The sequence below is a fragment of the Balaenoptera ricei genome, chromosome 7 (assembly GCF_028023285.1).
Source record: "Balaenoptera ricei isolate mBalRic1 chromosome 7, mBalRic1.hap2, whole genome shotgun sequence".
Lineage (NCBI taxonomy): Eukaryota > Metazoa > Chordata > Mammalia > Artiodactyla > Balaenopteridae > Balaenoptera > Balaenoptera ricei.
Window position 1 is genome coordinate 106,509,615 of NC_082645.1, and position 13,898 is coordinate 106,523,512.

A 13,898-nucleotide genomic window follows, 5' to 3' on the forward strand; every position below is an offset into this window, starting at 1 on the left:
ATTTTTAATTTTTAATTCCAGTACTTCATATCCTGCTTCATTTCACAAAGTAATTGAGGTAAATTACAAGAAATACAAATATTTAAACAGTTTTAACATGAATTAACCAAATTTTTAAAAACTAGGACCAGGGAAAAAATGTAAATGCAATTAAAATACCAGGACAATGAGAAAAACAGAACACAAATATGTAGGCACTAAAAAACCACATAGCTGCTATGGGCAGGATGTGACTACAGTTTTCAGCTTAGTAGCCAAAACAAATAGGAAAACGTCTAGTTATTTCATTCTTAATATTCATAAGAAATACAAATACACATTCCAATTCTTAAAAAAAAAAAAAAAAAAAGGCAAAACTTCCCCTGCTTTTGTCTGTGAAATAAATTTCTCATTCTAAGCTGTATGAGATATGTTAGCTTTCAACACATCATGTTACCAGAAGGGTTTTATGAGCGACGGTATTACATCTGCAGTCAGACTCCAACACCATTATCTTTTGCCCAGACTCTGCATGAGCTTCCTAGGATAATATCTCTGCTTCTACTTTGCCACCTTATGATCTATTATTCTCCCCACAGACGTGACCCTTTAAGACCTAAATCAGATCATGGAACGCTCCTGCTCAAAAACGTCCAATGGACTTCCATCAGATTTTGAATAAAACCCATGCGCTACATGGGGCTTTATGTGAATCTGGCCCTAGCCCCCTCTCCAACCCCGACGCCTGCTGTTGCCCCGGCTTACTGCATGTGCTCCAGCCACACACCGCCATCAGGATCCCATCCCAGGCCTCCACACGTGCTCTTTCCTCTGCCTCATACATTCTTCCTCTAGATTCGTATGTAGCTATCTTACTTCCTTCAGGACTCTGCTCAAAGGTCTACATGGTCCTACATGGGCCTGCCCTGCCCACCCTGGCTAAAACAGCAGCCCCTCTTAGATCCTGCATATGTAACAAGGACTTGCTAGATTGTGTTGAGGAAAGAAGAAAACACAGGGACTTCCCTGGTGGCACAGCGGATAAGACTCCATGCTCCCAATGCAGGGGGCCCGGGTTCAATCCCTGGTCAGGGAACTAGATCTCACATGCATACCACAACTAAGGAGCGCAGGAGCCACAACTAAGGAGCCCATGTGCTGCAACTAAGAAGCCTGCCTGCCGCAACTAAGACCCAGAGCAACCAAATAAATAAATAAATATTAAAAAAAAAAAAAAAAGAAGAGAACACCTTTCCTACTATATTCACTCTACCAGAAAGCTGCTATTAGCCTTCAACTCAGTGCTTTCTGAAATATGGGTCACTTTCCCAACCAGCGAGAAAGTGCCCAAACCATTCACAGAACAAAACTACAATGTTAAAAAAAGCTTAACTTATTAGAATAGAAACAAGCCACTTTTGTAGATGACTTTTTTAGGTTTTTTTTCACTTTATTTTATAGATAAGATTTATTTCTTTAAAAACTCACAGCAACACAAAAAATTAAACCTGAATCAGATCAAGCTCCTAGATCTAACTCCAATTTACTGAAAATATAGGGGACCACAGGAATATAGTCAGCAAAATCCTAAATGTGAGAACCCTACAGGATAGTGACCCAGTTTCTTCCACAAAGTGAAAGGGGGAGGGGGAGAGAGGGAAAGAGATGAATGAATGGAGGAGCAACCTGTGGATTAAAAGAGACTTAAGAAGCACATCAATCAACTTTAATGTATGAACCTCATTTGAACCCCAAATCAAATAAACTATTTAAAAAAAGACACCTGAGAAAATTTGAACAATAATTGGATATTTGAGGATATTAAGGAATACTATTGCTAATTTAGGGGGATATGGTAATTTTCTGTAATTGTGTTTACAATAATTATAGTAAAATTTTACATACTTCAGTAAATAACATTTCTCTTATTTCATCCATTCTCTAGTATAACTACTACCAGAAAATAGCCCAAAGTTAAGAATTATGCAAAAGAAAGAATAAGCTTAGACAATAAATTGAGATACAAGACCATGAACAACTTACTTATTTTAACCATAAATAAATATAAACCTGTTAGCCACATTGGTAATGGTAGGACGTTATCTGTTCATAAAGGAGGAGTAAAATAGAGAATCTGTCAAATCTAAAAGACAGACTCTCATCTCTTATGTATTTAATGCAGAAATATTGAATCTTACGTGTGCTGAGCCACAGCTATTTCATGACATTTAATGTGTTTCTGATTTGTTTTCCTTCCACTAGTATAAAATAGATACGATGTAAACCCTAAAGAACATAACATTACCACATTGTAAGAAATCTATCAAGCTTGAGAAATAAAACTGGGAGAAAAAGAAATACTGGAAAAAACTCAAATAAAAATCCATTAAGATTTACTGAAAAATTTCTCTATCCAAATGAATTTGAACATCTCTTATTAAAGAGAACACCTCACACGTCTTAGAAAAGCTAGTGGGCATCAGAAATCAAAATATAAAAATTATCACAATCCTTCTAAACTAGCATAAAGATTCTTCAAAGTTCTGACACTGAATATGGAGAAAGAATTTATGTATTTGATGCATATTATTAGCAATTAGCTCTTTAGCTCTAATCTGCCACATTAGTACGTAGCTCTATACATTAAATCTAACTTTAAAAAATCTAGATATTAACATTTTTAGAACTTTTAGAATTTTTAGAACTAATCCAGACACTACTTTTACAAAAGTGAAAACCAAGATCCAAAGAAACTATCTCAAATCAGAGTTCATGTATTATTTTATCATTAACTTTCTGAAAAGCATGTCCTTCCAATTCTAAGATTCCCCTTGATTCTAGAAGACATGATCTTCTCTAAAGCCTGTTTAAAAAAACACTGAAATGCATATACAAGGAAAATAGAATGAGCTTATTAGTATGAAAGAGATAAAATGATTCAAAGTCATTAATAAGCAAAGATATTATAACTCTGAAATGCTCTCTTTTGATAGTTAAGGTCCGAATCTATCATGTAAATCACTTAACGTTTACTATTAAGGGAGTATCATTCTCATTTAAATATTCCTAACCTCCACATGAAACTGCCAATAAACTAGACAATTACAATGAAAGGCACAGTCAGCATGGTCCAGAACTGGCATAACGACTTATTTCAAAGTAAAAGACTTAATGGAGGTACTGGGAACAGGTGTAGTTTCACTTATTACAAATGGGTGGAAAAGAGATGAAACCTGAAAATAGTATTAAAAAAAAAAATCAATTGTGAAATGGAAAGTTCAGACAAGAAAGGCTGGGCTAGGTATAGGTAGCACAAAGCAAGTAAGAACCACCTATAAGGTTAATCAAGAAAAGATTATAAAATGTTTAAAGAATTTTTGTCAGTAATGTATGTAAGAACCAAATATAAACCTATCCAAGAAGAAATTCTAAAGAAGCTCTATGATTTTGCCATTTGAGATAAAATAACTGAAGAGACTTTTCATAACTCATGTACTGCCTCTCAGTTTTTACCCAAATTCTTAACTACTTAAAACTCTTACCTGAAATTCAGCTGTTTTAGGATTACTTATGAGGACTGCCTTTGTTGCAGAGATATGCAAACCCAGTTTATCAGCAATATCTTCTTGGGAGCACTAAGAAATACATAAAAATAGATCAATATGGAAAAGCAATGACTAAATCCAATATAAAAAGTATTTAACGCTGTAAGAACTTTTGATGGCCTCATGGCAATGTAGATTATATAAAGTAAGCTAAGAATAAGCTGAGAATAAACATATATCAATTAAATTCAGGTCCACAGCAGATGCAATTTAACATTAATAATTCTCTTACAATGAGTTCTAACCATGATGCAGAGCTAAAGTACATTTTTCACATGGAGCTGGTGGTATAACCTGTACTTGGGCCCCCCTAAGCTAGCCTCCCATTGACCTTACCAGTCTAGTCTCCTACAATCCCCTACTCATTCCCTGAATTGTACACTTTTCCCTACCTTTACCTGAAATGCCCTCCCTGCCCGACTTGCTGCCACCCCGCCCCCTGCAAGATTCTACTTAAAAGACATCTCTTCCACCACTTCCATAAAAATAGCCCTAATGACTCCAGTCGGAAATTCTCTCTCCCTCCTTGGTGTTCATATGACTTTCTGTTTTGACTACTATTGTAACCTCTGCAAAATCTGTATTGACTTGTGACAGAATGGTGCGACTAAGAGCAGAATTCAAATGACCTCAACGATGTCACTTAACTTCAGTGCATATGTGCTTGATAAAGCTCTGGGTAATGAGCAAACTCCTAAGCACTCACCCACCAAAAAGAGAAAGACGCCTGTCACCCTCAAGAACCAGGATGGGAGGCAGAATTCTGAAAATAAAACTCAATGACTATGAGATACAGCAAGTCTTTATCTCAATGACTATGAGATAAAGCAAATACACTACTTGGCACAAACTAAGTGATCAAAAAATACTAATGATGATAATTAATGTCATTATTAAGAATAAACAATTATCACATATATTAATGTTAACGTTTGAAAGAGTTTAAAACTTAACATGAAAACTGATGTACCATCAGTTACTCTTTTCTATTTTCCAACATTAGGTTGGAAAATAGAAAACTGTCCTCAAGGACTAATGGTCTGTATCTCACTTAGAAAAAAAGAACGGGTTTAGATCCATTTTATGCCAATGCCAGTTCTAATGACTTCTGCCTTGCTCTTTCAGGAAGGATTCTGAAGACACATCCAGGCACAGCAGAAAAGAGCTCCCTGCACCGCCATAGCTGCAGCAGTGGAGGATGGCAGCAGGCACGCTGGGAATAACCATTTTTTCCTCCATAACATGGAGGAGTTTTAATAACAAGATTTAGACATAATGTGACCAATTAGGAAATGCAATTTACATGATGCAATCTATTCTCAAACAGAACTAGTACTGTCTGTATCAAAGAAAAAGGCCCCACAGACACATGGCTACACAGTTAGGTATCTGAGTGACCTTGCACTTTATCATGATGACGGACCATAAGGGATAGAGGCAAGAAGCAATTTAAATCAGGTATCCTGAAGTGGCAGTAGCTGGTATACAGGATGAAATGTTTGTAAGTGTTCATATTTATGTGTTTATTTTAAATAAACACATTTACGTGTTAGAAAAAATAGAATAAGTAAACGAAGCCCATAGTTTTTACAAATATTATTCTTAAATAAGGCTGAAGTAGGCTTTTAGTTTTAAAAGTGAGCTAATTTAAATGAAAATATTAAAACTGGTATGCAGATATAGCAAAAATCATGATGATGATATGTGAATTACTTACACCTGGGAAGTCAAGGGCTGGGTTTTAGGAAGAGAAGGGCTGTTACTCTTGTGCAAAACTAGATATAAGGCTCAGTGATGTTTAGGTTTGCTTAGAAAGTATGTAACTTTATAAATACCTTTCATGTTGAAATTCCTATAGGAAAACTGTTACTACAAATCTGAGACTCTCTAGCACCTAACTCTGACCCCTGCCCTGCCCCGCCCCACTGTGATAAATGTGTTGAAGTGACCTTGGACAACTGAACAGACTGTTTCTGGCACTCCTGGTGGGACAGTTCAGTCACAGGCCTGGGGTACAGATAGACCTGTGCTGGAATCCCTGGTCCACAGCCAATTGGCTGTGCGAAGTGGGACAAGTTACCTCAATTAACTGCTGTGTAAGACAGAAACACCTACTTCACAGGGCTGCACTGAGAGATGGAATCATGTACATAAAGCCCTTTGTGGAAGACAAACTCTCTCTGCAGAGTACCTACTTGTCAGGAGGCAGAGCACGTGCTCCCCCTTAGATGCGTGGGGCTACATAGTTACAAAATCAACTCCTTTGCCACTTAATATAATTATAAAAAATAGAATACATTTCTAAAAAAACAGAATACATTTCCTTATGCTATTTTTTGTATATCAGTTCACATGAAATCACTGCTGCTCCTGACTGCATATGCATGTGTGGTACATATATGAATGACATGGTACTCAAACCTAGCATTCAGTCTGACATAACAGAAAAGCACTCCTCAAGAAGTCAAAAGGCCAGATTCTGGTCACGGTTCTCCTGCTGTCTGTGTAAACTTCGCTGGGTACTTATCCTCTCTCGGCCTCCGGCTTCCTCACTGGTACAGTGCCTGGCATATAACAGATGTTCCATAAATGTTGTTGAATAAAAGATTTCTAAACCAGAAAAAGGAAGGTGTTGGGACTTCCCTGGTCGTGCAGTGGTTAAGAATCCGCCTGCCAATGCAGGGGACACGGGTTCGAGCCCTGGTCCAGGAAGATACCACATGCCGCGGAGCAACTAAGCCCGTGCGCCACAACTACTGAGCCTGCACTCTAGAGCCCGAGAGCCACAACTACTGAGCCCGTGTGCCACAACTACTGAAGCCCACGCACCTAGAGCCTGTGCTCCGCAACAAGAGAAGCCACCGCAACAAGAAGCCCGTGCACCGCAATGAAGAGTAGCCCCCGCTCGCCACAACTAGAGAAAGCCTGTGCGCAGCAAAGACCCAACGCAGCCAAAAATAAATAAAATAAAATAAAATAATTTAAAAAAAAAGATTAAAGAAAAAAAAGAAAAAGGAAGGTGTTGAACTAGATCTGGAAGGTCCCTTCCAGTAGGAACATCCTGTGAATTACAAAGGCTCAATAAAGTGATGTGAGAGAGGCTACATCTCCCCACCAGCCCTCTGTGTACTGGTCGTGATTCCCACCACTGTTTTCCGTAAACACCTTAAAAGACTGAGACGTTTAGAGCTGGAATTGTGTTGGGGGGAGCTTTCCTGGTTGTTTTGGTTTTTGCCTTACATCGTTAAGCTGAAACGGACTTGAATGGTCAAGAAGTACACTGCGGGCACCACAGCACAACTCAGCAAGAGAGAGAAAGAAACTACAAATTGCAGACACATTTCGATATCTTCAAATGCTCGATCTGCTGGGGGAGGGAGATTTCTGTCTGATTTTGTAATAAAACTCATTTCCTGACTTAGGCCTTTCATGTCAGCTTTTCAACTCAAAGCAAATGTCTGTGAACATGTTCAAAGACAAAGAAACAGGCTTAACGTGGAGCAGTCCACAAGCCCTTAGCCAGGGCGGCATCTAGTGGGTACAGCCACAACCAAATTAAGACTAAAAATTCTAACTTAATAAATTTGGTTACGAACTTCATTGTGAACCCTCCACAACTACATGAAACTCTAAAATTTAGTCCTTCGTGCTTTTCTGCGACTAAAAAAAAGAAATCTTCATTTCTTTACCAGAAATTACACAATCTCAGGTAACAAAGTGTTCTTCATAACTTTTTATAAATTCATACAAGGAATCACAGAAGAAGTAATTTGGAGAGTCAAAGAAAACAATCAGCAGGGCACAAAAAGCATGTACAACATACCAGAGCAAAGGTAAGTGCCTCAGTGAATCCAGCAGCTGCCATGTCATGTCTCAGGAGTTCTGTGAGTTTATTTAGGGGAAACTGGGGGGAAGAAATTATTTCACCTCAATAAAATTTCCCACTTTTTTTTTATTAAAAAAAAAGAGAGAGATTTATAGAAAACTTGTCACTTAAAGGAAACCACCCTTCCATCCTAATATGCCGCTCGTCCCACCATCTCCCCACCACACCGACCCCTCCCCATCACCTCACTACCCCAACACTCCTACCCAGACGTACAAACCCCCCGCTTCTACCTCTCCCACACGCCACTTCTGCCTTCAGGCCCAGGATCAGAAAATGAATCTCCTACTTAGAGATGCAAGAAGGGCTCCAAACTCGAAACCTGTCTTTCTTCAAAGAACTAGTCATCACAGGTTTTCAACGTGCTCTAATCAATCGGGCATCTGTTTTGCATCCTCTCCACAGCAAATGCCTCTCAGCGCAGAGCATGGCCAGTACTGCTTAATTCCTATGTTCTGTTTTTCTCGAAGCCTTCCTGGCATTCAATAATCAGTTTCTAACAATAAGGAGTGTTTATTTAAGGGTGCAATCTTACTTGATTAGCTATGGTGTATGTTTTCGGGAGAGTCATCTGAATGTTGTTATATCCATAAGCAATAGCTGCATCTTCTATGATATCACAGGCGTGGATAATGTCAGCTCTGGTCGGAGGAATTTCGATTTCAATCTGATTCCCATCGCCTATGACTTCTGACTTTAAACACATCCTGGTCAGAAGCTTGGCAAGATTTTCTGGAGTTTCTCTGAAATAGGAACGTACAAACCATAAACTTCACTGGATTACTTAAAACATGTTTATATTTTGTTTTAAAATATGCTACTACCTGAAACCTGTCTTTGTGAATTCCAATAGACACCAGACATCCTAACTGATGTTCTATCGTCACTTATTACTCTGAAGGGATATCAAAATTCTCTCCAAGCATTTTTTCAGGGAAAATTAAGCAGTCATATGTGTACTTCATTCTTGAATTCTCTTCAACAGTAAATAAATAAATGAAGTTTTCAGAGCATACCTGATCCCAACTTTTTTGTTAATTAGATCAGCTCTCACCATCTCCTTTCGATAAGCCAGTTCCTTAGAGAGAAAAAGAGTTTGAGAAGCTGAAATCAGTCCTGCCAGATACAGCATTAGCCTCTTTCTAATTCAATTCATTATTGTTGTGGTTTCATTACCCTCCCAAGAAGTTGTCATTAGAGCCAGATATCAAAAATAAACTCAGTGCGCTTCAGGACATTATTTGCTACATTATATTCATATATGAACATTCTACTTGCTAGACAACTGGAACTGCTTGGAAATATTATAAAATGCCAAACATTTTTCTCTTTTACTTGGTCCATCACCATTCTCTTCAGCAAAACACTAGGTGCATTACATCATTTCTAAAATGCTTACAAATCCTGCTGAAGATTTTCAATTTCATCTCATGCAAGTAGGTGTTTATGACCAAGAATAATTCATGTGTCATACTGTACTATCCATCATACTAAATCTAAGAGTGTTATGAAGTCATTCCTTTCCTATCATTTTTTTCAGGTGGGGAAAAGCAACTATGCCCCAGTCCTGGCTATCAATCTGCTCCAGGAGAGAGCCAGGCTGGGAGTGTCTCACGAATTAGTACTCACTCTCCTTCAAACAGTACGTAACTCTACCATGTGAGATAGGAACAAACACACATAAAATCCAGGCTTTTCAGCAACGTTGGAAACATACCTATGAGTATTTCTTATCACAAAATTACTCTCAAAACTGTAACCGCCACTAGCAAAAAGGCCGTAAATTTAAAAACCTGTTTGGACTCAGGTAAGGACAATGGGCTTGCTATGCAAAACGCAATTCTCAGAGCAGAAGCATCATTATCACCTGAGTGCAGCCGCCACCATGTAAAGAAGCCCAAGCTCGCCTGCTGGATGAGAGGCACCGGGCCTGTTCACCTCACTGCCAAGACGCAGACAAGTCAGTGAGGCCACCCCAGGTCATCCAGCCGCTAGCCTACCAACCAGCTGGAGCCTAGCAGAGATTAGCCCAGCCAGTCCTGACCAGAACTACCCAGCTGACCCCCAGAATCATGACATAAACAAATGATCGTTGTTTGAAGTTAGTAAATCTTGGGGTGGTTTGTGACATAACAAAAGCTAACTGATAACAGCAATTGAAATCAATTTTTTAAAAAAACTGCTACTGGGACTTCCCTGGCAGTCCAGTGGTTTGGAGGGCTGACTAACCTTAAAAGGGGTGAAACTATAAATTACCTAGGTACCTAGTTAATAAGGGAATAAACCACAGGAATTATGGCCATATAATGCTGTGGTATAATGTAGTGGGTTGGGAGTGAAGTGTGGTATAATATAGTGTGTTGGGACTGTCTAGGCTTAAATCCTAGCTCCACCAGTGAATGGTAATAGGCAAGCTATTTAACATCTCAAGGTCAAGGGCCTAATGATAGCACCCACCCTCATAGGGTTAATGTGAGGATTAAATCCATGTAATACACACAGTATAGTGCCTGGCATGTAGGTGGGTGGATGCAGACAGAAAGACCAAAAAGCACTCTATAGCTATTATTATTAACGTCACTGCTGTTGTCAAAGTCATCATCATCATCAAGTCACTTCTTCTATACTCACTGGAAAGGTATGTAATTTTCCATTAGGAAAAACTACTTCAGCTGCTTCAACCCTGAAAACAAAAATAAACCAGAAATAAAATTAAATATAAATAAAAATAAAACTTAAGGGGAAAAAGGGCCATAAATTCTAAAAATGTGTGTGGTTAACAAAACTTTCCCTTGGTCTACAACTGCAGCCTCAACACATTCAATCTATTCACGTTCCAACACTGCTGTTTTGGATTAATCCTCCCATACACAACATCACTATTCCATTTCCGGTGGCTCCCATGTCTCTTCAGGCAGCACCCACTTGATAAGTTTATCTCCCAGTCCTGCAAAGCATGCATCCTTGATGAACACCTTGCCAATACGGACACACACATTCCAGGCTTTAACAGGGTCACGCTGTTACACATTGAAAGCTGACTGATACAACCACTAAAATGCAAATCAATTTAAAAAAATAACCAACACTGCCCATACAATTTCAGTCATGCTTTCTACAGTTATACATTTATTTTGAATTATAATACTCTAGAATAAACTATGAAGCTAGTACACAGTAAGGGCCATATAGGTTTGATAAGCAATTTTTTAAATAAAAAATTAGCTTTGGAACAAATACAGTAGTCTTATTAGTATATACAGGATATATGCTTTGCTCTTATATATGATTCTCTATCTTTGTTTAGCTGTTCCTTCTGCTGTTTCTCCATGTTCAGTCTCAAATCCTTAAATACAGCTTAAATTTCATTGCCTCCATGAGGTCTACCCAGATTGCCCCAGCTAGCAGTAACTTGCCCTTAGAAACGGCCAGAACATCACTGAAACTTTTTAAGGTACTTATCACTTTTTACTTTATACATTATTTGTTCATGTCTTAGCTCCCCAAAGAGATTATATATTCTAGTTACAGGAACCACATATTTCATCTTTATATTTAGCACAAGGCCTTAGTGCTCTAACTTCAGAACAACAGGCCATCATCGATAAAGATGCCGAACGAACTTACGTAAACTGATTCTCACAATATTCACTGAACGTGGTAACAATGATATCAAGAACTATTTTTGCCTGCAAAGGAGAAAAACAAATATTATGGTAACCCATAAATATACTTTCTTCCATCAGCTGGAAATGAATTAATATTTAATATAATTTAGTCTCCAAACATCTAAAACTGTATCTGTATATATAAATTTTAAAGAAAGAAGTGGAGTAAAAACTCTTGAGCTTGAGAGGCCCTGACCTTATGTTCAGGTGTTCTGCATTTATGCGGTTCTCTGACAGTTACAATCCATGACTGAGACAAATCATCTATTTCCCCACCCCCTCCCTTGGGTTGAGCAAATTTTAAGAAAGACAGATGGCTAACTATGGCAGTAAACCTTATCAGTCTCATAAGTTTCTGCAGCCAGATGCCAGACTCCTGGCCCAAGCACTTACTAGCAGTCTGATTTTGTGCATGTTACTTAATTACTGTCTTTGTACCTTTGTTTGTTTGTTAAGTAGAGATAATAAAAGTTCCTACCTCATTTGGTTAATATAAGGATTACAAGTATGAGTGTGTGTGTGTATAAAACACATAGAGCGATGCCTGGTACATAGTGAAGGCCATATAGATTTGTTAATTTATTTTTTTAATTAAAAGAAAAAATACAGTAACCTTATTGGGATATATGCTTTGCTTTTATACATACTTCACTCATATACAAGCTTCAGAAAAGATATCCAAGGTCTGCTAATGTGCAAATTTAAAAAAAGTTTTTAACAGGAAAAGCTATATTACCCTGACAATATTTCTGAAGGCACATATGGTATATAAAAGTTATAAATGAAATATCTTACAATGATCTCCAATCCTGTAAGATGTATGTGAATGCCATTTATCTGCCCTACTTCTATACTCCAGCCTTCTGCCATTCAAGTTTACCTTTCTTAATCTGCTTAATTGCCACCTCACTCTATGGCTTACTTAACATTTGTAAAGAAAAAATATGCCATAAAAAAAAGCTTTCATAACAATCCAATCTAATATATAGTGATGAAAAGTGACTGAACGATTAGTATTCTACATATTCTAGACATCTTTGTGTGTATAAACCCTTTATCAATTTGCTAAATAAAACTTGATAGCCAGTTGGTTTTTTTTTTTTTTTTTTTTACCAAGTACACAAAGGTACGAAATTAGTCAGCATTCAAACTAAGCCAACTAAGATGAACACTTTATACAGATGGCATTACAATGTATATCCCATTCTCTGTTTTACAGTAATGTATTTGGCTAATTCTCTCACAAGATAACAAGTTCCTTGAAGTCAAGAACATGTAACTCATTATTAAATTCATGGCATTGGAAAGATAGTAGGTGCTCACTAAACATTTGTCAACTGAATGAAAGCACCTTAACCAAAATACAGAAGAGCTACCTCTTTCTAATTTTCTAAATGGCTAAAGTATGCCCCCACCTACAAAATAAACATATTTTAAAGTTTAGCCACATGGTCTTGGCCCAGAAGTAAAAATCTACCCTGACAGTACAAAAATAGAAAAAAAGTTTTATTTACCTTAGTAAAGTCGGTCCCTGTGCATTCAATAAATATATTTCTAGTATTTACTGTTATTTTGGAATGATTTCCTGCAACAAACACAAAACAATAATGACAAAACAATCAGTTTCAGAAACAAAAGTGCAAGAAAAAGCTCTACAAAACAGAAACTACATTTTAATTTAGAACATAATATAAGCTGACACCTCAGAGGTAAGGAGATACACAACTTTTATTCTAAGCTCCCATTATAAGCTGGAGAATAAAGATAAAATAAAAACAAGGCTTTACTGAGTGCATTCCACACATAGGGTGCTTAACAGAAGTTGTCTCATCTCATTTTCACCACGATCTATGACAGGGCTGCAGGCAGGACAACTAAGATTCAGAGATTAAGCTCATTGAACATGATCACAGCTATTAAGCGGCAAGGCTAAGATTTGGGTTTGGATCTGGCTCACTCCGAAGCCCACTATGAGTACTAGAGTCCAAGATCTTGAGGAGGAAAAGAGTCTCCTTCCCATCATGAATCAACTGAACCCCCTTCTCACCTCCAGAAGGGCAAACATCTATGGCTTTGACATCACTAAATTTTGTAAATACGTTCAAGTTGCGTCTTCAACAAAAGCTTCAGAAAGGAGTTAAGAGGGTAAAATTCAGTTTTAAAATTTTAATTTAACTATAAAACAGCAGGCCAGACAGAATTTGACTTTAAGTTTAACTAAATGAATTACCTGCTAAAACCAAAATATCAACACCCTTTGGAGGAATATAACAGAATCCAGAGACTAGCACCAGAAAATATTTATGAACTTATAAATATGTATACATTTATAAATTACATTAAAATCACCAGTAAAATACTGAAAACTGAATGAAAAGAACTGTTACAATAAAATCCACAAAAGACCTGAGATTCTCAGATTGAGTCGTCTGATTGATTCAGTCAAGTCTATTGAGAATTCCACAGAAATGATAAAGAATAAGAGGGAAACAGCAAAAAACCTATGGTGCTTAAGAAATAACTCACCATTGATGACTGGAGGCATTGAAAGGACGACACCATTGCTATCATAGATAACCGGATACAGAGGTTTATTTTCAATTATATGTAAATAATGTTTAAGGTGGTTGTCAGTCTGAAAAAAAATTAAGTCAAACAAAATTAGCTTTTTATTTCTGTCACTGTAATTAGTTTACATACCTACCTAGCATAAAAAGAGGGGGGAAAAATCAGAAAAACAATAAAACAGCCCCCAAAGTT

At 37.5% G+C, this 13,898-nt stretch overlaps 1 protein-coding gene across 3 annotated transcripts in view; it reads right to left on the reverse strand.

Annotated features, from left to right (window-relative positions):
• The window catches only part of FARSB (phenylalanyl-tRNA synthetase subunit beta), a 65,571-nt gene that overhangs the window by 32,952 nt on the left and 18,721 nt on the right, over nucleotides 1-13,898 (reverse strand). For all 3 annotated transcript variants that reach the window (XM_059928802.1, XM_059928804.1, XM_059928803.1), the window contains 8 exons: nucleotides 13,665-13,773; nucleotides 12,653-12,723; nucleotides 11,098-11,159; nucleotides 10,102-10,153; nucleotides 8,487-8,548; nucleotides 8,006-8,213; nucleotides 7,408-7,488; nucleotides 3,522-3,614 (listed from right to left, as the gene is read on the reverse strand). In XM_059928802.1, coding sequence (XP_059784785.1) covers nucleotides 3,522-3,614; nucleotides 7,408-7,488; nucleotides 8,006-8,213; nucleotides 8,487-8,548; nucleotides 10,102-10,153; nucleotides 11,098-11,159; nucleotides 12,653-12,723; nucleotides 13,665-13,773 — 738 coding nt within the window. The remainder of the gene's footprint in view (nucleotides 1-3,521; nucleotides 3,615-7,407; nucleotides 7,489-8,005; nucleotides 8,214-8,486; nucleotides 8,549-10,101; nucleotides 10,154-11,097; nucleotides 11,160-12,652; nucleotides 12,724-13,664; nucleotides 13,774-13,898) is intronic.